At 35.8% G+C, this 27,125-nt stretch overlaps 1 protein-coding gene and 2 non-coding genes across 8 annotated transcripts; all 3 read right to left on the reverse strand.

Annotated features, from left to right (window-relative positions):
- Positions 1-1,546: 1,546 nt before the first annotated feature.
- Positions 1,547-27,125, reverse strand: LOC121294665 (nucleosome assembly protein 1-like 4). 6 transcript variants are annotated; one of them, XM_041218629.1, is made up of 14 exons: positions 27,027-27,115; positions 24,823-24,871; positions 23,322-23,412; positions 21,452-21,593; positions 19,970-20,056; positions 18,490-18,621; positions 17,521-17,592; positions 17,036-17,175; positions 16,488-16,633; positions 9,758-9,780; positions 9,476-9,598; positions 9,327-9,362; positions 8,536-8,565; positions 1,547-1,972 (listed from the first exon to the last, which is right to left on the reverse strand). In XM_041218629.1, exons 2-14 carry the CDS (start codon positions 24,845-24,847, stop codon positions 1,934-1,936), a joined length of 1,086 nt encoding a protein of 361 aa, XP_041074563.1. In that variant the 5' UTR covers positions 24,848-24,871; positions 27,027-27,115; the 3' UTR covers positions 1,547-1,933. The 6 variants fall into 6 exon arrangements, with proteins under 6 accessions (XP_041074563.1, XP_041074560.1, XP_041074561.1 ...); XM_041218626.1 differs by having other exon boundaries at positions 23,322-23,439; XM_041218627.1 differs by lacking the exon at positions 27,027-27,115 and adding an exon at positions 26,727-26,971 and having other exon boundaries at positions 23,322-23,439.
- Positions 14,759-14,890, reverse strand: LOC121295155. Its single transcript, XR_005946875.1, has one exon. It is a non-coding gene; the product is annotated as a small nucleolar RNA SNORA54 (small nucleolar RNA).
- Positions 17,281-17,410, reverse strand: LOC121295151. Its single transcript, XR_005946871.1, has one exon. It is a non-coding gene; the product is annotated as a small nucleolar RNA SNORA54 (small nucleolar RNA).

Raw genomic sequence — 27,125 nt, forward strand, 5'->3', positions numbered from 1 at the left:
TCTTAAGATATCAATAAGGTCTTAACTTAATCTTTGCATCCAGTGCTCAAATTCCAGATTATCACGTTCTGCACTTGCAATATGATTTTACCATTTACATGTATTTTTAGAACCAATTCATGTTTTAATTAATTACTAAGTTCCTTCTATTATTTACATATATAGTTTTATTGAAATAAAAATGTATGATTAAAACTTGCTTGTACATGATTCTAAATAGGGAAACAGATCTTAACATAAAACAAATGTCAGTGTAATTTCTTGTAGCAGGGTGAAAGCCCTGCTGTTGCACAGGGTGTGTTGCGTGGATAAATTAGGTTGGCAGAGGGGGCTCAGTATCTCTGTCAAAACATGTATTAGTGTGGCTGGAACTGACACATTATTATAAAATAGGTGTTCACAGGTATGAAGAGGGTTACAATTGATGTGGTGATGATAGAGCTCTGTTTCGTGTTTCACATTTCATGTCAGTTTGTTTACGTTCGTGAGTTTTTGTCAAACCTTTTGATGTGTGTTTTTGTAAAGATTGTCAGTTTTATTAATTAAAACTGTGCATTAGCGCATTTAACCTTGCAGGTTTGTCTCTCCCTGCCATAACATCTGGGCTGGGATGCTACCGCGCCACACTTCTCCATGCAATGAATGGGAATTTTTTTATTATTTGCAACACAAAAATATTTGCAAACCAAACACTTAAACATAAACCAAAGTCATAGCTTCCATGTTGCACAACTTTAATAGAATATTCTAGCTATTCGGTACAGAAAAACACCACTTTAAAAGTAACAAATTGCTAAGAACAATGAAAGGCCATAACGCACTCTATGTGCCAGGGCATGTTGCTGTGCTACGATTTAATCACAGGAAAAACCGGTTTCAAAACTAATTCAAGGTACATTTTGTTGGTACTTTTCATATGGGTCAACAATGATCTTTTTTAATTAAAAAAGCTGGGTGGAATGCACCTGTGGCAATATTTGCAGTCTCCTTTAGCCACCCATCTAGATTCCTAAAGCAACTGCTGGAGCCCTGTTCCTGTTCTACATCAACAGGCACAGCACTGCTGTTTTAGATAAGTGTCTGGGCACCAAAGGAGTTAAGAATCACAAGGGGCTTTGAGAGATCTAAAGTATTGACACAATTTGGCTTTTTAGATTTAATTTTGTACTTAATGTAACTAACTCAATGTTAAATTTCACTCAAAATTAAGATATTTTGATAGTTTGGTAATAGTGCTACATTTGATGTAAAGGAAAGTCTATAACAATCTGTGGCGCTTATAAGCGGTGCAAACCAGCAACACTTATTTTTTAAATTGTATATTTAAAAAAAAAAAAAAAAAAAAAAAAAAAAAAACACGAGAACATGTACATATATTTATCGAATCAGCATCGTATTTTTTGTTTCAATTACGAATGTTTGTCCAAACACCCCACCCCACCCCCCCTACCTTCCCTTATAAGCTTTGTTAATGCATTTGACTTTTATGCAATTGTTTCATGGCATGAAAAACCCTGAGTAACCTATGATGAAGCCAACTGGTGGGTAGGTTTAAATATGATTCCTTTATTGAATGGCTGAGTTGTGTTGATACATAAATTGTACACTACATATTTGTGGCTGTACATTTCAAAAAGTTCATAACAGAGGAACCCAGGATGTAGTTTTATGCTTTGCTTCAAATTGCATTTTACAATGTACAAAGGTAAGGTAAGGTAAGCCCTCCCCCCAAAAAAAAAGTTAGACGTTAGAGGAAAAAACAATTCATGCGCTTTAAAACATTTTTTTTATTATTATTAGAATTATTTTATGTTTTTGAATTAGTCAAGATTGCGACGCACTGAGAAGGTAAAACCACATCTGCAGGCTGGAGTATTTTGATACATCTGGTTAACATGGTGTTGTCTGCTAATCTCATGGCAGTGGGATCTGTTTACTGCTGTTTGCATTCAGTAGGCTGGGTTGCTTCTTTCTGTGGGGGAAAAAAAAAATAATTATAAAGACACACACACATATACACGCACACATACATACATACAGTACCTATAGAAAGTCTACACACTTTCAAAATTTTCACATTTTCTTGCCTTATAGCCTAGAATTAAGTTTTTTTTTCTTCATTTATCTACACATCCTATCCCACAACTTCCAAGTGAAAAAAATATTCTAGAAATTTGTAGAAAATTAAAAATAAAAACTGAAATAGCTTGGTTGGATAAGTGTCCACCCCCCTTGTAATAGCAATCCTACATTAGCTCAGGTGTAACCAATCGCCTTAAAAATCACACACCAGTCAATCACAAACTGTAGTGATTCACATGATGTCAGGATAAATTCAGACATTCCTGTAGGTTCCCTCTGCTGGGTACTGCATTTCAAAGCAAAGACTCAACTATGCGCACCAAGGCACTTTCAAAAGAACTCCGGGACAAAGTTGTTGAAAGGCACACATCAGGGGATGGGTATAAAAAAAATATCAAAGGCCTTGAATATCCCTTGGAGCACAGTCAAGACGATTATTAAGAAGTGGAAGGTGTCTGGCACCACAAAGACACTGCCTAGATCAGGCCGTCCCTCCAAACTAGATGACCGAGCAAGAGGCTAATGGCAACTTTGCAAGAGCTGCAGGCTTTTATGGCCAAGACTGGTCAAAGTGTGCATATGACAACAATATCCCAAGCACTCCACAAGTTTGGCCTGTATGGCAGGGTGGCAAGAAAACCTACCTTGAATCCTGTTTGAAGTATGCAAGAAAGCACTCAGGAGATTCTGTTGCCATGTGGCAAAAAGTTTTGTGGTCTGATAAAACTAAAATGGAACTTTTTGGCCTAAATGCAGTGTTGTTTGGCCCAAACCCAACACAGCACATTACCCAAAGAACACCATCCATACTGTGAAGCATGGTGGTGGCAGCATCATTTTATGGGGATGTTTCTCATCGGAAGAGACTGGGGCACTTGTCAGGATAGAAGGGAAAATGAATGGAGCAAAGCACAAACAAGTCCTTGAGGAAAACCTGCTGCCCTCTGCAAGAAAGCTGAAACTGGAATGGAAGTTCACCTTTCAGCATGACAACGACCCAAAGCACACAGCCAAAGCTACACTGGCGAGGCTAAGGAACAAAAAGGTAAATGTCCTTGGAGTGTCCCAGTCAGAGCCCCAACCTAAATCCAATTGAAAATTTGTGGCATGACTTGAAGATTGCTAGCCATCAATGCTCCCCAAGGAACTTGACAGAGCTTGAACAGTTTTATAAAGAATGGTCAAATCTAGGTGTGCAAAGTTGTTAGAGACCTATCCCAACAGACTCACAGCTGTAATTGCTGCCAAAGGTGCTTCTACCAAGTATTAACTCAAGGGGGTGGAGACTTATCCAATTATGATCTTTCAGTTTTGTATTTTTAATATATAATTTCTCTCAATAAAACCTTTTTCCCCCTTAACAGTGTGGAGTATGGTGTGCAGATAAGTGGAAAAAAAATCCTCCTTTAATGCATGAAACTGGCACTGAAGGCACTGACACAACAAAATGTCAAAAAAGTTCAAGGGGGTGTAGACTTTCTATAGGCACTGTGTGTGTTTTATATTTATATTTATAGTTTTGCACTGCTCCACTTTTCATAGCTTTCTCCAAAATGCTATTTTCAAAAGCCTTTATCTGAGCAATCACTCCACTGCTGCCTTTGCATCGCAGTGCACCTGTTGCAGAAGTACAATCTGAAAACTGAAAAGAAGAGCAAGAGTGTCCATGTAACCACTATTTTACACTTACTTTATGGTGGTGTAAAATGAGGAACAAGCTATAAAACAGGATTATCAAGGTAAATCAGTTTGGACTGTCCGCAATGGCTTTCTATTCAATAGATATATCACAGACTGCACTAGGTGCAATCATTTAATTTCAGTTGAATTGTTAGAGGGAAGCTCAGATATTTTGTTAAAACACAGAAACATGACTCATATGAGCTCTGCAAATTATTGAAGTTTTTTTCATTTCAATTATTGGACAAGCCTTTTTCATTTGAAATTGCAGACGCTACCATCAGCCAGAGAGCCCTCAGGTACAGATGTTCAAAATACTGAATGTTCAGTATTTCAGGATCCTAAATATTGGTATCGTATTTTGTATATTTTTGTCATCTCATGTAAGCAAATAATGTGTTTAACAGCAAAATTTTGTTTTCTCTTATTACGGGTACTTTTTAAAATAATTTAAAAAAGACTGCATTTGGCTAACCATACATGTTACCTTAACCCTTTGCGTTCCTGTGCGGGACCAGGTCCAAAATGACAATTTTCCCTGTCCAATATCAAAAAGACATAGAGCACAGGTCTCTAGCTTTTTCTCCAGAAAAAGATGAGAAAACCTTTCAATGGTTGAGTGAGACCAATAGGCGCCAAAAAAAAAAAAGCCCCTACACCAAAGAAATAACAGACACAAACAAAGAAGATAGCTGCTTCCGCATCTAGTGCTCACAGAATATCACAGACATTTGCAGAGCTTTTTGAGATGTTATAGCAATAAAATAACGCCTTGGATCGCATTATTGAGGAGTTTGGTGAACACGAATGATCATGAGGGGATTTATCAGTATGCACAACTATGAAGAGGTATGTGAAAAATACAGCAAACAAGGGGTGGGGCTTGGCTGGAGATGCTGAGTGTCCTTTTGCTATGCAGTGCCTTTTAAACCTGTTTTACTCTGAAAAAAAAAAAAATTAAAACAGTGCGTGTATAATAAACAGCACGTGTGAAAATAAATTGGAACTGACATGCCTGACAAGCGCTGAATAAATGGACCACCAAGAGTTAACATACTATGTGTGGCATAGCAAAGAGAATTTAAAGGGATGTGTCCTTCATTACTATAGGAATGAATACATGAATATTTAATTGTGTGCTCCAGAACAAGATCAGGCAGGAATAAAGTGAAAATAGTCTATTTTTACATGAGCAAGTGAGGAGCATATTGGCGTAAAAAAAAAAAAAATGGAACAGAGCAAAATCTTTGAAAATCGATCAGTAATTCCTAGTCAACCAGTATATTTGGGAAAAAAGTGGCACAGTCTAAGAGGTAATGCGAAGGAGCTTAAAGATTAAAAAAAAAGAAAACAAGTGTATTCTCCCTTACCTAGAAATGTATGAATGGACACATGAATTATGCCTAAAACAGAGGAAGAAAAAAATATATGTATATATATTTTTTTGGACATCACTGGACATTCAACCAAAAATCTCAACACAAAAGAAGCTACCAACCATAATTCCACAATACAAAAAAATCCAGGTAAACTAGTTCAAGAAAAAAAAAAAGTGTAACTGTCTTAATACATCATCTTTATCGTATACATTTGAAGTCCTCTGTTATAGGTTTGATTCTTTGTGGGAATGACTCCCTAAATATTTGGTACATACAAAGCATGCGCATATATATAGATAAGGGATGGGACGAATACAGCGGTTCTGAATAATTGTCCTTTAAGGTCTCACTGAACTGTAGGTTACATTTTTTAAATCACATAATTAGGTTGTACTGCGCGTGTATAATTTCCAAAGTGCTTTCAATTAAAAACAAAATGTCACCTTTTAATCTGTAGACAGGTTAGTTTCGTGTGGCCGATGCAGATCTACATTAGAAACACACAACCATAACAACAGTGTGTAACGTCATCAAGTAAGGTTGAAAAAAAAAAAAAAAACACAACGAACTGACACTTAATTTGAACAGGTGACACCCTTCAATTGTCATCAGGTTAGTCTGAGTGCTTTTGATTCAAACGGAACTGTCGGCTTTTAACTGGCCAATTATCATCATTTGCCTCATCTCGGTTTAAAACTTTTAAACCTCAACATCAATAGATCGAAGAATTGTAACAACAGGAACTTTTAAAACCTGAAGACGTTACACACTATTGTTATGCTTATGTGTTTATATTGTGCATCTGTAATCGGCCATGCGAAACTCACCTGTCTACAGATTAGGCATTATATATATATATATATATATATATATATATATATATATATATATATATATATATATATATATATATATATTATATATATATATATATATATATATATATATATATATAATCTACCTACCTGAGGGTTCTCCCCAGGAATTCTGTAAGCCGGGCGCACTTAATGGAAAAATAAACTTGCCTTACCTTAAATAACACGACAAAGAATTTGAATAATGTGTTGTCTTTCACTGACTATGTCTGGTTGCACTTTATGTTCTACATTTTTTTTCATGACTTTTTTATTATGGTAAATGACCGTGCTTATGGACACTACGATTTGACTGAAAAGATAACATAGGGTAACTGGAGTTCAAAAAAAATAAGGTAAACTTTGCACTTCCTTTTAGGCTTAGTTATTGAGCTTACTGCTTCATTTAAATCGTTTTCTTTATGTTACGTTTTCTTAAAAGGCATACAGCCTCTATAAATGAACCCCCAATATCTCTCACAAGCACCTGGGTACATATTGCTACAATATCACAACAAAAGGAATACACTTTTTTTTTGGTGCATGAGTATCGCTATTGTGTACTATATATCACCTTATTGTACAATAACACGACAAAATATGGACAAAGATAATACCCCAAAATAATCTTAATATTTTTAAATAAAGTAGCCAGCGCAAATATAGTGTTAGGTGGTGGATTGCGCCAATCGCTGCCTTATTTTGACCCCCTGCATTCATTCTCACTATTTGTGCTTTAAAAGTAATTGGTTATTTTTTTAGCAGTCATTTTTAATGTTTTAGCCTCTCCAAGTGCTGAACACAGAAAACCTGCCTCTTCAACTCTGATTGGTTAAATGTTGTGTCAAATCAGCTGTCATGTGTTTCCAAGATTTTTTTTTCACCCAGCAACACACAACTGACCTAGTCCGCTTATTGTTAAAGGCACAGTAGCATCTGCAAGACGGACGGATCAGGTTTTTTCAGCCAGGTGGTGACAGCCTGGCTGAAAAGGCCTGGGGAGAACCCCCTCGCCCATATATATTTGCCATCGTGTATGTGTATGTATATATATGTGTGTGTGTGTATATAATATGAGAGCCATCGTTTCGGTATGTTTAGCATACCTTTGTCAAGAGAAAGTGTGTTTGAAAGAAACATTGGAGGTATTTATGCTTTTGTCATTCACTATATAGCTAACGATGTAACGATCTACTGTTCCTTTATGTAAACCTTCAGGCATCATGGTATGCGATTTATTTATCGATGTATTTCGTCTATACTGTACATCATCTAACTTTAATTTTTCTAAAACCACAAACTTTGTCATCCATGGTGTGTCTGTTGCATGTAAAGTAAACTATTGGTTCATTTATTTTTGTATTTATTTTATTTTATTTGATAGATGGTTCTGTATTCTTTTACAGAATGATGTACCTGTCTCTCCTACATATTTTTTTATTAAATGTTATGCAAAATATACCATACAAGGTTGCTATGCTTGCATGACAGATTTTTTTAAGACTGAATATTTATTTTCTTCATTTGCAATTTCACATTTATCTCTACCAATATATTCACTTTTATCTTTACCAATATATCTTTGCTTGTGAATTACAGGTTTCAATGTCCATTAATGTATCTATGGTGCCTTTATGCTTACTGTGGACTAAAATTTGCATCCCTTCTAAAAGCTACGATTGGTGCTTTTGCAAATATTTCTCATTTTTTCTGAAGTATACATAAATGCTTCCAAACAATTTAAATGTTGGTTAATTGTGAATATGTAATTATTAACCCTCTCTTCCCTTTTCTTATAATCAAGTAGTTAATTCCTATTTTCTTGGTCAACCTTTTCCAATTCTCTCAATAATTAGTTCTTTATATCCTTTTTTTATTTTTAATTCCTTTCTGTTTTTTCATCAGAACAGATTATTTTTATCCTTATACCATCCTTTAGGAATTGCTATTTTATTAAGGATGTGCAGACGATATATGTAAGGTACAGATGCACATCAGTAGGTTAAAAGTAAAAAATCTGTTTTAAAATTAGAGAGAGCGAGACAGAGAGAGAGAGATACTAATTTATAGGGTGATTAGAAAGTACGTTTATCAGATCAATGCACCATATCACTGATGTGGTAAACTTACTTTCTAATCCTCCTGTATATAAAAACGGTGTCGGTTAACAGATCTAAATAACCAATAGATATTCTACCATAACTTGAGCCCACATATCAAAGTTAACCATGTCAATTATAAGAAATGGCATCATGGTTATCTACCTCCATGAGGTTCAGCAGTATTTATATTAAGTCATTCTTCCAAGGTATTAATTTAAATAAATAAAACATGTAATAAATACATGAGCTTCTTTAACAACCCTCAATCTACCAGACCATAAATTAACTAACTGAAAAAGTGGCAATTGCAGTATTACATTTGAGGAACAAACCTCACTATTAAATAAGACGGGGTGATAGTCCAAATGGAAGCTAACATGAAATGCATTAGGGAAAGCCTGGTGTTACATTCAACATTTAATCCAACTGAAAGCTGACCTTAGGATCATACTCTTCATCTTCATCTTCCTATTTAAGAAAAAAAAAAAAAATCAGACAAATGAGCAGGTAATAAACTGCATGTGCAAAAACAGTAAATGGTAGATACTAATTCACAAACACCTGTAGTAGAGACAAAATGCATACTTGAAGTAAATGCGTTCATAGATTATAAGCAGAACTGCATAAAAACCAACACATGCATTGTATTATTAAAATAAACAAACAGACACTCCCTAATTTCATGCACTATGTGTTTAAATTGGAGAGAATGCAATTATGCCTCCTCCCAAACCTATACTGGAACACAATGGGAGTCTTTGCATCAATATCTATTTCTCTAGATATTACACAATATATTGATTTGGGCCATATTTGAATAATTGAGCATTAACCAGCCATCAAGAGGCACGCCTTGAGCAAACCACGGTAAATATTTAGGTTATTAAAAAGCACTTGATTTGATTGTGTGGTCTTAAAGTCTTAAATATGTACTACATATTCACTTCAGTTTTTTTTCACAAAACACAGTGGTGTACAAGGCTCAATGCATAAACAGAATACTGAGACTGTGATGCTAATGCAGTACAAGTTAATCTAGCAGTCCAATGTAGTTTTGTGCATTTTTTACTGTTACATCTTTATATAGTATAATGAAAGAAATACCAACAAAGAAGCACTCTTGCAGGTTTAAATCCTTAATAACCAGATGTCCTGTTTTTACATATTTAAAATTGCAAATGCAGACCTGTAAGATGCCATATAAATTGAGGCCTGGTAAAACAACCTACCTCTTCCTCGCCTTCTTCGCCCTCCTCCTCTTCAAACTAAAAAAAAAAATGGTGAAAAAAAAGAAAAAAACACTCATACATTACAAAAGTAAAAGACCCCACACTCATTTATTAAGTAATGTGTTATTGTTAAATACAGGAAAACCTACATTATCGTCATCATCTTCTATGGCTTCTCCAGTGAAATACAGCACTGCCCGAGGAACTATCCGTTCACGGAAAAAGTGTCCAACTTCAAAATCTTCTGCTAAACTGAATTCAGAATCTTCATCCTGGAAAACACATTATGATCCTGATAGAATTTGTGTTCTCATATTATACAGCATAATAAAAACACTAGACTGGTATATCAAATGTATCCTTTTTGGAAGTATTTTAACATTTTTTGCTATTAATTTGTTAAAACTAGAATAAAAAAATCTGGTACTCACCAATGCCTCTCCATCTCCAGAAACTGAAAATAAGAAAATTTATATTAAAAGAAATTATTAATATTCTATTGCATGGTAAATATTGTGTTGGGTAAATTGCTATCAATAGGATAAGATTATTTATGCTTTCATTAAAACTCATCATACAGCAGTTCTGTAAACTTGTTTAGGTTTATTGCTCATTTGCTGAAAACAATAGTACTGATAATCAAAGTTAAAACAATTCCGTTGAGTGGCATAGCAATCATTATAGAAATGACAATCCAACACCCTCTTGGCTCCAGTGCAAAATAGTTTATATAAATGTTACTTAAACAATCCTGAGTCTAATGCACATAGAACAATTTCCCAGAGCTATTATCAGGATCTATTGCATTCCTTTTGTTTATTAAAAAAATAATACATTTGACAGCCTTAACTGCAGTTAATTACATAGAAGCATGAGTTTGAAAGACATCAAAAAGACCAACACAAACTGTTCTACATTACATACAAGTAGTAAGTGCAAGGTCTCTCGCCTCCTCCCTAATGTGCACCTAGACTGTAGGCATTCAAAATTCTGAAATGGTATACTATGTTCATTCTCAAAACAAGTCAAACATGATCTGTTTTTCTGTTATGTGAATTTGTGGCTTCAGATGTATGACAATTAGTTATTTGATTGAGAGTCTTTAAAAAGTTTGAGAGAAAATAAAAACATTGCACATTTATATTCTAACACGATCACAGCATGGTCATTTGTGTAGAAGTGTTTTTCTTGTACAGGTAAGATGATAAAATGCAAGACCAATGTGAAGCTATACATTTCATTTTCTAAACTATAGTCGATATTAAACTACTACAGCTAGATTAAACCAACTAGCTGTTATGAAAAAAAAAGCGTCAACACACTTCCAACTGCTAAAATCTACAGGACCTTTAATAATAGTCCTTCACTAAAAGAAAGCACACTTTTGTAGAAGATTCCCACAGAAGTGACTTACTATTTAAAAGTAGGAAAAAATGGAAGGGTCAAAACAAGAAAATTCTTTGTTCCCAAGACTGCATACTCAGACTCCTTGTTACATAAGGAAGTGATTATCAAGGAGGTAAAGGAATGTTGGCACCAATAATGACTCACCTGACTTCAAGTACAATAGGGAGTACCTGTTTAATTACTCAAGGAATTTAAAGCTACCTTTTTCAGTAAGCGTTCAAATCCTTAAACTTTTTCTGTACCATCATAACTGGTAAGTTGTGCGATGATAGACTGATAGTTAAGGTGTGCTTATCTCCAGGGTTGGTTAATGTTTAGGTTAATTTGAGGTTTTAATTAATTACCTAGTTAACTAAATTAATTACTAATGAGTTAATTTAACTTATTTACTTACAATTTAATGCATTAACATGATCGCCAGTATTCAGTTGTCACTGCAAAATGTATTGACTGCTCACTGAATACAGCACGTTATCACAGCAACTGCAGTCTCTCGCTCTGCTGCACACACAGCCTGCACCAGTGCCTGCACGCTCCAAAAAGGCAGTTTGCAAAGTGACGTTGTCGATTCAAATGTTGTAAAGAAAAAGACAATTGAAAGAGGTTGATACCTGCGATCATAAAGCAGTTCTACAATGTTGATTGTGCTGCGGTAGACGAATGCGAATTAAAAGGCGAATGCAAGCTTTGCAAAAATGGCAGATAAATTAATAAAAAAAAGAAATGTCTTAATTGTTATCTTAATTGTGGTAGTGTTCATTTCATTTTAATAAGAAAGAAAAATGAATTGTTAATTTAATTGATAATGATGACTATTTAAATTTAATGTATTAACTGTGCACATTAATTTGCCTAACCCTGCTTCCCTCCCTGGCAATTTATCAAATCCCTTCCATTAAATAGGACATTACATTCCTGGTGGTGTTACAAGAACCTTTTAATCTTGAGCATGGTTATTACGAGTTACCTTAGATAACAAAACAACTATGAATGTATGCTCCTGCTGCACTCTATCAAAATTCAAATATCCTGAATACCAGACCAGTCCTATCAAACTGTTATTCACGCTATTCTGGATGTCACACAATAATACAACAATAAAGATTTGGTAACAAGTTCAGGCTTTTGTTTCCATCTACCCCCAATACATTTTTTATTGTATTGTAGCGTGATGCTGTACACCACAATCAACATCCAACAAAAGAAAAGCATATCACATAGCTTTTAAATACCTATCTAAGGTCATCTGGTACATGAATGACTGTAGCATACACATATCAGTAAAACATTAACCAAGGTCAAAAACATAGTATTATATATGTTTAAATATTGACCATGCTAAAGTCAAGAAAATTCAAATGTAGAGGTTCAAATGTGACAGATGCTAATGCGAGGACTCTCATAAGACACCTGTTACCTGAAGCAAAAATGATAATACATACGGAATACAGTTAGTGTGTTTACACACTTAAAACTCAGAGCTGGCTTAGTGTTGATTAGATAAAAATATTCTTATTTGAGTCACCTGTTTACACTTGAGCAGCGCTCTAAGCTGGTTCCGAGTCTGTACACACGCATAGCCGCTGACCTAAAGTGCGTGACCTCAGACCTCACATATCTCCAGGGCGACCTCCCGATACACAGGAGGTAAAGTTAAGACATTGTGATTTCCGGAATTAGCAAACCATAAAATTTTTTAAAATTTTATTTAGATGGGCCAAATTTTTACCCTCGATTTTCTCCCGTAATTTGAATGTCCAATCCATTTTTTCCCCCCCTCACCATAGAAATTCCCCACACATCTCAGGAGAATTGAAGGTTCAATAAGCATCCTCCGATCAGCTTCCTCTTTCACCCAGAAACTCGAGAGCAGTTGTCCTTGAGCTACCATTTTCTGCAGGACAAAGGCCAGCCCCCTGCAAGTGTCTGCCAGAGATCACTAGACGTCTGACGAGCAGGGTCCGCTGTAGCGCAATGAGGAGAAACAGTCCCTGCCAGTTTTGCCTCCCTAACCCACAACAGTGCCAGAGCCAAGGCAACGCTCCTTTCGGAATCCCCAGCGAAGACCAGTCACTTCGCATAGCCAGGATGCAAACCTGCGCTCCCATGACTGCACGACTCACCCTGCACACCACACAGCTGTGCTATTCACCAGGTGAACCACTTGGGGAACCCCTACTTTTCTTTCCAATTAGCTAAAACTTGCGGGCCTAGAAAAAGCATGTACCATGCAGGAGTATGCATTTCTATCTGTATAAACCTGAACAAAAGTTACCTGTACATGTTACTGAAGTACAAATATTGATCCAACATTCCTCCACTTGTCTATTCCCATTTATATTAAACAAATATATAAAAACAAACCTTTTCTAGTTACTAGCATTTGTAATATTCACCTTAAACCTAAAATAAACATACCCATTATATGGTTATTTATTTATTGGATCTAGGTAAAACGTACTTTGTTAAAATGCATCTTGTTTTGGAATACTTTTTTTTAATACCGTTGCAAATACTGAATTAAAAAACACATCACAGTGAGTAGTTCTACAGTGAAAGTGTGTGTGTTGGATATGATAATATAATAGTATCGGATGTGAAACACCATTCAGGAAATGGCAAAAAAATTTTTAATTGCTTTATTAGGTTTCCGAGCTGGCTTTGGAAGCCTATATTGTAAATTGTTTTTATTTATTTATTATTGTTGTTGTTGTTTTTCTTCCCAAAACTTTAAACTACTCCTGTTCGCACGCAGTGTAACCAATCACCATGAAACTTGGCAGGTACAGTTCAAATGCAAACAAAATTGAGCCCCTGCGTCAATCTTCTTGGGAACCGGAGAACCGATTGAACTGAAACTTTGCATGCGTCATCAGCAACCAAACCCGCTTGAACTTTGTGAAGCAGAAGTTGCTGCAATACATTTTACTATCAAAATGGCTGCCACCAAATTCACCAAAACAAACTGCTTCTGTTTGCAAACCGTTTAACCAACTAACTCGTAGGCATCATCCTGGGAACAATGGAATTCAAATATGGCAAAATGTTGTTCTTTTATAAAACAAGACAGCCGCCAGAGCTACATTTTCTGCTTAAATTTAAAACCGCTTCAGTTGAAAAATTGTTTATCTGATTAACTTCAAAGTTGACAAGCATCATCCCTGTGCCAATACAATTGACTTTTTCAAAAATGGTGTTTGTGTGTAAACCAATATGGCCACCTGATGCATTTCTTTAAAAACCTTTCCAAGTCTTCAGTCAAATGAAAACTAGCTTAACTCCTTACAGTGCAGATAGGCTAATGGTTACTATGGAACACATATAGGAAACCTCATGTGCTCTATCCAAAAATGACCTTGCCTGCAACCTTTGACCTCTTAAGTTAAAATGTAAAACTAGTTTATAACTCCTTACAGAGTGTATATAGGTTAATGGTTACTATAGCACACAGTTAGGAACCCATATATGCTCTATCCAAAAATCACCTTACCTGTGCTATTGACTTCTCTAAGGTCAAATGTAAAACTTATAACTCACTTGTGCTGCAATGCCACAGATTGCCAAAACTACCCACTGGGTGGGGGGGAGCATTGCTCACAGCACGTGAATGACTCAACACTGGTGCTAATATCTGTACATAACCTTATATGTACAAATGTGGTTTTCCTGTATATGTCATAAACTCTGTAAGATACAGCTTCTGTAAACTTACCAGAGTCTTCAGAAAGCAACTTACAGGCAATGCTGCAGCCACATTCGGCAATAAAGGGTTACTATTTGAGCATTAGTAAAGTATACTTTTGAACCTGTACAAAACACTTTAAATGTAACTATAGGTTATTAATGTCCAGAGTATTACAAAAGAACATTCTGTGAAATTAATATACCGTATCATTTAGATCAGTCTAAACGCAAAGTACAACTGATTTCAAATGTATCCACATGTAACTTAGTATTGTAAAAAAATTCCCTACCTACCTTATGATTATTTTTTTGTTTATCTGCAACAGACTTTAAGACTGCCCTAATGTACCAACATTGGACCAAGCTGGGCTACAGACAAGCCATCAACCCACTGCCCATTTGAAAATGATTTTGCATTGGAATGGAACCCGCTGCTAGGAAAGGTAACTTGCAACAGGTTACGAACAATGCAGGTAAAGAAAAACAAAAGGCAATTAAAAAATTCAGAATTTAAACCTCATGTAGTAATTTGGAGTTGCATAAAAAGTGAATTATCAATTGAAGTGTACTGGTGCTGCCACCTACTGCTCTTGTGACTATAGTCCTAAAACAAAACGCACCCGGAGTACGCACAGTACACACTTTCATTCATGGGTCGCTCTCACTCACATGAAATAATTTGTTTTGCAAATGGCCTCACCAACATGTATTCTATAAAAAGATACATGTCCCTTTTTGCAAGAGTCAGTCTGAATGGGCAAGACAGCCGATTTGACAAACCAGGGATGGAAGCAAGACTCCTAATCTATTGCAGTTTCACCCATTCCAGGCTGTACTATGAGTTTGATTAGCCACAGTGTATAGGTAACTAGCTTAGGCGAGTCTAATTAAACTCGTAGTAAAATCAGGAAAGGATCAAACTGCTTTGCAATGGCAGTATTATAGTAAAACAATAAGAGAAATGAAATAGACTCCAAAAATTTAACTGATAATCAACTTCCTTTGATATTTACTTATTTCATTTTTTAAAAAATCAAATCACAATCTCTTCTATCACAACGGCTGTTCCTGTAAAGCACTGGGCTGAAGTACCAAATTCAGCCATATCTGAAACTGGGGTGGAGATCGGTTGCGCTGGATTTTAACACAGTTTCCCCCACCCCCCTAAAAAAAATAGGTTGATATTTTTAGGAATATAAAAAAAAAAAGTAACTATATTGCATTAATTGCAGACACCCATGTATTATTATACAGTGAGCAGTTTTGTTCAGGTTCACCGACATGACAGCCTCCCTGATCATCTGGGAGAATCTGGAGAAGTTAAACTAACATTGAGAAGAGACGCAGGGAGCGTGTTTGTAGGACTAAAAAATATCGGTGCAGAGCTTGACTATTGTACTAAAGAAACTGATTTCAAGCAAAACTGTTTGAGTAGTTTTCATATGTAAACAATAACTCACAACAGGGTGTGCAATAAGACATCTCTTATTGCACTTCTGGGTGGTTAAAATATGTCTTGCCACAAGTATTTGTTTTCAGATGAAAACTACTCAGTTTTGTGAGTAAACTGACTGTATAGCTCCACCTTGTGGTAAAATGACAGTTTGTCACATATTCGTGAAGCAGTGTTTTCTCCATTGTTAGGGTATTCTTTTTTTATTACTTGGGAGAGTAGTCATAGTTGATATGCATGTTTGTGAAAAGAGGTCTTCTTGTGGTTGATAGTTCAGCTATCAGCATCAGAGTTTACCACCATATTACAGCCTTACTTGCTCAAACATAACAAAGGACAAATTCAACTACATTTTATAGGACAAAGTGTAATGAGATCTTGGATTAAAAAGCCCAGTTAATCCACTCACTACATGAAGCTATGCAAATCACTTGATTCAACTCAGCTCTAAAGACAGCCAAGTCTGAAATGCCACATATAAAAGCAATAGTAAGAACACAAAGCACAAGTTTGGTAACAGAATAATATTATTAAAAAAATGTTTATATATATATATATATATATATATATATATATATATATATATATATATATAAACACACACACACACTACTTACCTTTGACAGGGTTGAAGAAGTTGAAGAATGAGTCACTGGGTACTTGTTTCGTGATTGTCCTCACTGTGCCACGGCCCTTGTGCTTCTGCTTCTTTTTGATTGTTTTTACAGTCACATTTTTGCCTTTCTTCCAGTCAATTAAACATCTGGTTTAAAGGATTCAGCAATTAGCTTCTTTAAAAGTATCATTAAGTCACAAACCCAGGCAGTTACAAGTGCATAGTGTTTTGGTCTCCAACATCCGGAAACCGACACATGAACACAATATGGCAGCCACCAGTGAAGGATATGCTTACATTTTCCCCCTCCCAGGTATTTGCCAATAGTAATATTTAATATCACCTGATGGATACTATGTCAGCTTCTTTCAAAACACATATTTAGTAGTCAATACTATAACAAAGCAGTATCCTATAATTATTTAATTTTGCACTACAATGGAAAGCACCGATAGGAGGGGCAACTTGCAACAGGTTACGAACAGTGCTGCCATAGAGAAAATTCATAAGGAATCCTAAAAGAAAACACACAGCCAAATGGCCACTCACCCTTCACAGTCGACAATTTCAGGTCCTTCAAAAGAGAAAGGGTCTGCCTGGTCTGGTTCTGACTTCATCTTGTAGACTTTTGTTAGGATAGCATTGTTGAAGTAGTCATTGGGCTCAAAGAGGAACTCTAACGTGAAACTCTGTTAGACAATAAGCAAGAACAATATCTTTTGTTTATCTTCATTAATATTGCAAAGCTTAACAAGAACAGTTTCAGTTCTGGTTCATTTCTAATGAATGTGTTATTGTGTTCCCAAAAATAGAACAGAAAGACTCCAGAGAAAAAGCAGTTTCCTGTTTCAGTGGGGTTAATTTAGCACTGGAATGGAACCCAATGCCAGAAAGCAGACTGATCACAGGTTACGAACAGTGCAAAGTAAACATCTTACACTAAAAATGACGGTTACAACCACTGCAAACAGCAGCAAAAGCCAACTTAAATAAAGCTCCTCAACATAATTTTAACTGGTACAGGAAATACTAACCAATGGTTGTCCAGGATCAGAAAACTTAACTTTGATGTCCTGCAAGTGATTCAGGATTGGCTCGTCATGCTCCTAGGATTAAGAAGGGAAAATGTAAAAGTAAATTAAGCCAGAGTATATCATCCTAAAACAAATATTTTACCGGCATGCAAGAACTGATTTTTGCATTATTTCCAAAATCTTCTGCATTCTGAATGGGCCAGTTTTTACAATGTTCACATTGGCATAATGTAGTAGCAACAATCTAATTCTTGCAAATTGCTTGACACATACACAAATGCTTTGCTTAAAGTATATCCTTGTAAAATAAGCTAAACAGCTTTGAACGCGCAACTGACATGGGAGCACACATGTCGGGAGCAGTTTCGTGCCAGCTTGTATGTTGCACAACACCACCGAGATAACAGCTGGAGAAGACGCCACTAAAACTTTAATACTGAAATATACAGGTTTCCTAAACATCATGTGATAGCGCTTTATAAATGGAGCAGTGTTTAATGAGACATTATGAGAATTTCTGCAACCAATACCACAGAATAAACAAATGTATTTTGTGCCATGTTTTATTTTTGCTAATAATCATAATAAATAATAATAAAATAAATAATAAATCATCTTTATTCATTTAAGACCAAAGCAATAGTTTACTCTTCACATTTACTGTCAAACTGAATGCATTTAGTTCCAACGATGATCTATACAGCACTTGAATGTAATAGTACAGCTTTAAAAAGGCTGCCAGTTTGCCAAATAGGTAAAAAGACAACATAATTTCATCACTTTTCTCTGCAAAAGGCAATACCTTTGTTATAAAATCATTTACAATCCAGACCAAATTCAAAATTAAGTCTGGGATATGCTGTGCTTAAGTAAATATTTTGACTGGATACAGATATAAGGGTTAAAAGAAGCATCATTTAATTTGTTGTAAACAGAAAAGAAAACACGTTATCAAGTGTTGGTTCTTACATGTACCAAGTCGCTTAGCATATCTACGTTCCGGAATATCGTGATCCAGAACCCTGGGATTCCTTTAAGTGCTTCCTCTGGTACTGCATCTTCTTTATTTTCATCTACTGTTGCTTTCTTTTTCATATCTTCCTGGAATAGAAAGAGCAGAATGCTGAGATAAATGTTTTTTTTTTTTAAGCACTTATTCAAAAGTTGCTCACCTCCAGTATTGGTCATAAACTGTGTGTTCAACTAATAATTGCGGGTAGGAGGCCCTAACAGTGCACACAAAAACGTATTATGTACTAAACCACTGTAACTCAACGTCCCATATATCAAACTTTTAAAATAATACAATTCAGCACAACTTTGACACATTGCAGAACTTTAGCAATCTTTAAACTTAAATTCAGTAAAACATTTCTATACTTTGATGCTTGCTGTTAAGACAACAATAACGTGCAACTGAAGTTCTTAGCTGCTCAATACCAGACATGATCTCCAGCCCTTACTGGCGAAATAGAATTAAAATCAAAAAGGAGGCCACTGTTTAAATTTGCTTAACTGCAACAATTTAAATCCCGGCATGCCAACGTGTAAATAAAATAAAAATGTTGTCGCGGACAGATGAGATCCTGGTAAAACTTCTGGTCTTCACAAAAACAGCGCTGTTTAAAACTGTTCCCTTACCTTATCAACACCTGAACTTAAGTATTTTTTTCTGTTTGTCTCTATCACACAGCAAGAGGACTTAAGTAGGCAGAGCGAAAACAGATAAACTTGGGTAGTTTTATGACGTTTAAAATCTAGAAACAGCGTTTGTTCAAATATAGACAAAAGAACAAAAAAACTGAAAACTATGCAGTGTTCATAAAACAAACACATTCCAGTTAATTGTAGAACTGAAGGTATACACTAAATGTCTCCTCTATCACAGTCAATAACAGTCGTTCTTTTCATTTCTCTCTACTATGTTAAGCGGAGTAGCTGCAGACAGTGGTTTCTGTTACTAAAGAGAATTTCAAATCTGCAGCAGAGTAGAACACATAACGAAACAAAGGAAAATCATAAACAAAAACAGAATCACAGTTTCCTTAATACAATCACAAAATCGGGATTTACCATATGGGATTCCCGGGATACAACCACTAAATACACCACACGTAATTCATCACGCGAGTACAGGTTGATTAGACCGTACGGTTGATCAAAGATCAGATAACTGACTCTCTACTACACACACATACATAAGCATTAGGACCCTGGGGTTGGTGAATGACACTCCATCTCGGTGACGAGGGCTGTGAGAGGAGGCCATCTTGGTGAAGAACTTGAGTGTATAACTAACTGTTTGATTGAGAATTGCTGTGACTAACTATGGGCCTTTTAAAAGCAGTACATGGCTTTACATAGAGGGTATGTAGGAGTGTGGAGAGAGAGAACAAAAGAAAAAGAGCACAAGTTGAAATGCAGAAACTAAAACTTGGGTTATACTCACAGCTAATTCATCCTCCTCTTCTCCTTCACTGTGCCACTCACACTCCTCATCTGTAGGCTCAATACTACCAGTAACTATTTCTCGTCTCTGTGAAACAAATAGAATGGTCATCAAATAAACAAACAATTGTGCTGATTTTGTTGACATTTTATACCTGCATGCTTTGTGGCAGTGAAACGTTTTGTCCATGGTGTTAAAATAGAAATCTTCAAACGATAAGTAACACTGTTTGGAAAAAAAAAAGTAATCTCTTTTGCATGTTCCCAACGTTGAAAGCAGCCAAACTTTATGTATTAAAAAAAGCAGATGGCCATTAGTTCTTGTGGGATTAATGCAGCATTAATTTTGTTAAAATTAGCTATATTGGATAAAACGCATTTAAAATACAAGAATAGCATTGGAACACCATTTATTTTATCCCCTTTTAGCTTGCTGATAAATCAGAGGGGTTGGACAAAACACATTTTATGTAACTTGCTCTACAAGACGTATACCCTCACCTACTCATGTCTGGATTCACAGAAAGGGGGATTTATACATATGTGGAAAATAAATTCCACCATACATTTCTACTAGGTAATATCACTGAATGAGGATACAAGCAGGGCAACAGAATGGTCGTTCACATGCACAGTTGCCCACAATGGGCACCTGAGGATTTAATTGGGACTCAAAAGATTTTCTTCTAGCTATAACTTTTTTCTTTGGAAAATGACAGTCAGGAGCACCAGCAACAGCTGCCACTACCACCACCTGTGCTTCTCTCTCCCCGCTCCAGTTATCTGTCCTTAACCCTTAGTGGTCCATTTATTCAGCGCCTGTCAGGCGCGTCGGGTACAATTTATTTTCACATTAGCTGTTTATTTTACACTCGCTGTTTAAAAATATTTTTTTAAAGTAAAACAGGTTTAAAAAGCACTGCATATCAACAGGACTCTCAGGAACTCTCTTGTTTTTTTATGTTCATGTTTGATCTGTGTGTTGCTCAGATCCGCCCCCCTCAGGCTCCTATCTGTTTCACCCGGCCATTGCAAGGTTTTCTTGGCTTTTTCCGGAGAAAAAACTACTAGAAACCTGTGCTTCACGCCTTTTTGATGGACCGTAAAGGGAAAATTGTAATGTCAGACCTAGTCCGACATAGGAACTCAAAGTGTTAAAACTTAACATGCTTCGTTATGCTGAAATATATAACTTTCATTAACAAAGTGATTGCCCACAATTTACCTTGTCTCTTGATTTAACCTATACTTAGTATTTTAGTGATGATACATTTTAAATTGTAATAACAGATGTGGTTGATCTCTGAGTGTACATCACACTGAAAAACAAACCACTGCTTATGCACCTTGAGGGACATTGCAGCAATTGATAACTGCAACCATGGCAATTGCTGCATGGCCAGCCTTAAATTTCGTACACTGTAAATACATAAGCAAACACACACTCACACAACATAAGAGAGGTCTAGGCTTTAAGTCCTACCTTGTCAAACAGTGGCTGATACATGGCTGCATATTTCCTTTCTAGTTCATGGACTTCCTCATAAAACTTGGCTTCTATGTGTGCACATTTGACCTGCAGCTGCTTTAAGGCGTTAACTCGTCTCTTGACCTGTACTGGCATACTACAAGGAACACAAAAAGACAAGGACATGTTAAATGCTGCCCTCCTATGAAAATGATACACAAGCGTGAAATGACACGCTCATGGTATAAGCAGGTAAGCAGCAAAAGAAATCTTACTTTAGATCAACAGAACTTAATACTTTTCTTCATCTTATAATAATCTATTACAGTATCTAAAGATGAAATTAATATCTTTTCATATATTGGTTATGTAAAATAACAAATGACAATTATGTACAAAATTATATATAAATAATGCCGATGGGTTATAAAGAAATGTCAGTGTTGACAGTCATACAATAAGTGAGTTAGGGTTGCAGTGATACACCCTTTGTACCATCATATTGCAATACAAAAATTGTTATTTGTCAAATCAATTACAGCTATATTACAGGATAATGGCATGGATAATGTTATTAAGTCAGAGATATGTTGCATAATAAGCAATCCACAAACCAGTGCCACTGACACAGTAAATCAGTCTGAAATCACAGCAGCTTCTGGGATGCAAAGTGTACAATATCAACAGTGCTGAGGGTACAAAGCTTTGAAAAGCCATTGGATACTGCCTTGAAGCAGCCAGTCTACGGTGTTGAACAACGATAGCTGAAGCATATTTAATCCTCACTACAAGGTAGGCCTGAGTTACATAAAAAAAATACACGCTTTAAGTTTAGTGTTTTAAAACACAAATGTAGTCTAGAATTAAGAGCATTTACCTTGCATAGCAAGAAGTTTAATTTCACCCCCCATATAACTCTAGGTTTATTCAGTGAAATAAATACACTTTCCTTAATTCTATTATATACTGTTATTGTTAACATTAAGACAACTGTTCCTTTGTTTAAAATTACCCCGAAAAAAATGATTCTAGATCCAGATTATTTATCGTGATAACACCGGGATGCCATTTTCGGTTCAGCTTGTAAGTGTTTAGGTACCAGGAAGCAGCAGCAACATTACATATATAGCATTATATTTGAAATATCTGCATATTCCAAAATGTAATAAGTACATACACAAAACCAGGAGAATTTGTTATCAATGAGCTTTTTTTAAAAGTTAGTGTTCTTTTAAATTTTTTATCATTTGCCTGCATAACATGTTCCCAACTTTATAAACAGACAATCTTCAGCAAAATCAGATGACCATTTGTTCTAGTGGGATTAATGTAGCACTGGAATGGAACCTAAAGTCAGAAACTGATCTATCAGAAGGTTACGAACAGTGCACATGTTTGTTAGAATATATCATCAAAATTAGCTAAACTAGAATATAATACAGCACTTGCTCAATTAAACTGGAATAGGGTTGGAATGACTCACTTAAGCAGAGGGGATGGACACAGCACATTAAAAAAAAAAAAAAAAAACACAACTCAGTGACCCCAACGTGTCTATCCATCCCAGAGACTGTAACATTCTTAACAATGTAGGTATCACAAAGGTACACCTGAAATATTTCTTCTAGCTGGTGATCTAGCATTAAAATGTGTATAACAATTACTAAAAATATCAAATAAATAACAAATAGGACCTAATTTTAATGAAGTCCAAGGCTCAGTAATGGTATTTGCTTAATGGGGAACCTAAACATTTCTTTTCACTAGAAGACTTGAACACTAAAAATGTCCTGAGTTTAAATCCCAACACAGTGCAAGCAAAAGCAGCAAACAAAATGCTGGATTCTAGTTCAGCAAGAATGAGTTCATAAAGTTAATTTCTTACCTATCCATGATGGTGGATGGAGTATGTGATGCACTTTCAAGTCGTTCCCGAAGAGCAGCCATGGCCTGTGGATTCTGCACGACCTGATCCGCTACAGAATGGGTGTGGGGGGGATAATCTTTGTATATTAGAAAAGTGGCAGTCAATTCTCTTAAACACATTTTATGTAGAATACAGCGCTCCAGATAAGCTGCATACTGGGTGTTTTATGTCATGAAGAAATATGAATTACGTATGATATTTAAATGTAATGCTTAAGGAATAAGAATTGCAATTTTTCTGCACAGCTTGAGTTCACATGTTATCAAGCCTCTTGCACTTCACTGGTTCCCAGCATCTCAGTGGTCAATTGTGAATATACTGCAAGCAGTAGCTAGACAATGGATCATACAAATGGCAGGACAGCTAATTGCAGCCTGCCTGGTAATTGCCAAAAACAGGTGACCAATAATTCCAGGTTTTATATTATATATATGTTAATTTATATCCATGCACTTGCAATAGTGAACAAGCGATTGGACTCTTGATCTTCAGGATTTCTCAGTGCCGTCTTAGTCTCCCTTAACCTAACATACCAATTTACCTATTCGTCAACTGAATTTTTGGAAGTTAAACCTGTATTGAGAGAATCAGGATCACTTATATTGCTATTGCAAGGTGTCAATAAGGAATACAATATTATCATTTTTTTATTTGCATTAGTGCAGTTTTAAAAAATATTTTTGGAGGGGAGCTTAGGTTGGCCCGGCCACCCCTGCAGACTGGCCGGGCGCCTGCGGGTCTGCCTGCAAGTTGGCCAGAGCTGCGTGGTCCTCCGACGCTGTAGCCCTGAGGTGACTGCATGGCTGGCCTGCAGAGTGAAAAGAAGCGGACGGCTGATGGCACATGCTTCGGAAGACACGTGTGTCCTCCTTTGTTCCTCCCAAGTCAGCGCAGGGGGGTAGTGGTGAACCGGGTTGGAATAAACAATAATTGAGCTTACCAAATTGGGGAGAAAATAAGAAAACCAACTGGCAATTCCAAATTTAAAAAATAAATAAATAAATAATCCAGCCAACAAAAAAAACCTGGCCCTGATGGCGCATATCATTGAAAAATGCATGGTCCTTAAAGGTTTAAATTGGACAGTAAATTACTCAATGACCCAAAACCTTATCTGGAGAGCTGGTAATACATGTTGTACCAATGTATAAAAGTAACACCTACTGAAAGGCTTTTCATCATGGGTGCTATGACTGATTGCAAACAATTGAAAAATGTTAATAAAACCAAAGTTAAAGAAATTAAACAGAATCCAACAATAATTAAACAGAATATAGCTAATCTAAGTGTGACATCCTATTCATCAGATACAAGCCATTTAATATACACCATTTGATACTAAGGCTTTTCAGAGGGCTTTATCACATCTATATCATGGTCAACCAGATTACACTAGTTTATACAGTAGCTCATATAAGAAACAAAATACTTAAGATCAGTTGCTTTAAATGGAACATACCTTTGCCAATCTTGTCACCGTCCATAGTAAAAGGCTTTGGCCCACTTCACTGGAATCAAACGCAGGCTTCACATTAGACACGCAGCACAACATAAACCAATTGCTTCTTTAAATCTCACACCTTGACTTGTTATGGCTTAGTTCTCTAACAATCCGCAAAAACACTATACAAACAGTATCAACCTTAAACTTTCAGACACCATACAGAACAATACAAACTGACTTCACATACAGTATTACTCCAACTAATCAGAACCAGACCTTTCCACTGATCACAGTTGGTATCAAAGCCAATTTATAATTATTTTATTTATTAAACAAGGAGAGAGACACACAACTGATAATATTTGAAAATACTCTTATCCATGTTAGCAACAGTAAAATGTAGGTGGGGAGAATTGTTTTAAAAATCTTTGAATGCTAGTTTGAGCTTCGTTCTTCATTCAAATATTTTGTAGGCTTTGACAAACGATTACTTACTTTGCTGCCCAGTAGGTGTCCTAGAAAACGATCACATGGCAACTGCATGTTGTTTCACAATTAAAACTTGGAAACAGGGTGGGTTTCAAAATAAATTTGATCCAACTTTTACAATCAAACTATTTTAAATCATGCAGATTACAACATATTATGTGAATTATTTATTTTTTCAAAGTTGATTGGTAATGTGTAGGGCAGGAGATTTTAAAAAGTAACTTTTGACTCGCTTTTATAAAAATCTCTTTAAAACAGATGACTTACAGTACTCATACTAAATAACGATGTTCTGCATAGATGTGCTTTGATAAATTTGTGAAATTATGAAACACTTGGTGAAATGATCATGTTTGGGAGGCCCGTTTGCTGGAAAGACATGTGCCAGAACTGCATTAGTCAGATCAGGCAAAAAGGCATGGGAAATGTTCATTTTTTATGCTACTATCCAATTACATTTGGTCACATTTAGTTTGAAAATCTACAAGCCTTACAACCTTTTAATTGCTGTTATTTCTGGAACGGGCAGGTTGGAACGCCAAATTCAAGGTAACTGAACAAACCATAAATGCTGTGCCAGAGTCTAGTACCCAGGAGATGCGACTCATTTTATGCAACATAATGTAGGCATGCAAGAAATACAAAAATGTATAAACGTTTCTTAAAACTACTGTAAAAATATTAAACCTTTTTTTTTTTTTTAAGTTTTCACTTACATATTTTATCATACATTAAACACAATGCTCTACTACAAACAAGTCAGATTTACATTAATATCTAAACAGCGAGGTTAAATGGGTGTCTACCAATATTGCACAACACAATCTCCACAACACTGTTACTGCTAGTTAGCACAGATGAATAGCTATAATGTTCGAGTTGTCATTTAACTGAACTCCTTAATGACTGCTGTAGGGAATAAAGAATGAAAATTCAAACATCTGGCTTTTAAAATCGATCATCTGTATAGCTCCACAGTATGCAAAAAAGTCTCAAAACCAATAAGCATTACAATTTATGTTCTCCCTTTAAATGAAAACTATTATTTAACATTCAGTTTTCACTTCGAAATAAAAAGTACGCTGTACAAGATGTTTTGATACTTGCCTGTATCGTTATGTACATTGTCCTCGATCAAAAGTATATTATAAACGACTATTTTCACACAGTCCCAACAACAACTGTTCAATGTAACAAATATTCAGTTTGTATTTTTGATATTAACGAAATATCCTGTCATTTGACCAATTGTATTTTTTGACTTTCATCTTTTAAGAAAGTGTACCAGATATGTATGTCAGTAGAAATTACTGATATAAAAAGATGCCTACTGTTCCGTTCAAAACCCGCACAGCTAACTTTTAAACGACAAATAAATTCAAATCGGACTGTTTTCAAACACGTTATTCCAATGTAAACAAATTAAGCACCTTGTATATACTACACCGTAGGTCTTTACAGCTCAAGTAAATGGCATTTAAATGCGAAGAAAATCCAATTATTTGTATCTGTTCATAAAGTTTCTCCGCCTGCGTGACACTGACAGGCGCGCCTGCTTCTTCACTACAACTGAGAACACGTGTCTGAGTCGGGTATTATCCAACACCACCACCACGGCTTTCCCCGTCGCGAAAACAGAATACACTTCTTAATCACTCTCTCAGATGGCATTTTTAAGTTATTTTTTCTCTATTTTTATTTAGTTGTTTTGTTTGTTTGTTTTTTCTTACCTCTGGGCCGCTTTCCTTCCTCTCTCAGGCTCGTAGCCGCAGTAAAAGTTCCGCACTTCGTACTAACTCCGCCTTCCATTGGCCTGAGCACAGACACGG

This window comes from Polyodon spathula, chromosome 19 (assembly GCF_017654505.1).
Source record: "Polyodon spathula isolate WHYD16114869_AA chromosome 19, ASM1765450v1, whole genome shotgun sequence".
Lineage (NCBI taxonomy): Eukaryota > Metazoa > Chordata > Actinopteri > Acipenseriformes > Polyodontidae > Polyodon > Polyodon spathula.

Coding starts and splice junctions, on each gene's coding strand:
- LOC121294665 (XM_041218625.1), bottom strand. CDS start 27,105: ATGGAAGGCGGAGTTAGTACGAAGTGCGGAACTTTTACTGCGGCTACG. Junction 21,594..23,321: donor CCATCCACCATCATGGATAG/GTAAGAAATTAA, acceptor TGTTCCTTGTAG/TATGCCAGTACAGGTCAAGA. Junction 17,176..17,520: donor CTGATCCTGGACAACCATTG/GTTAGTATTTCC, acceptor ATTGTCTAACAG/AGTTTCACGTTAGAGTTCCT.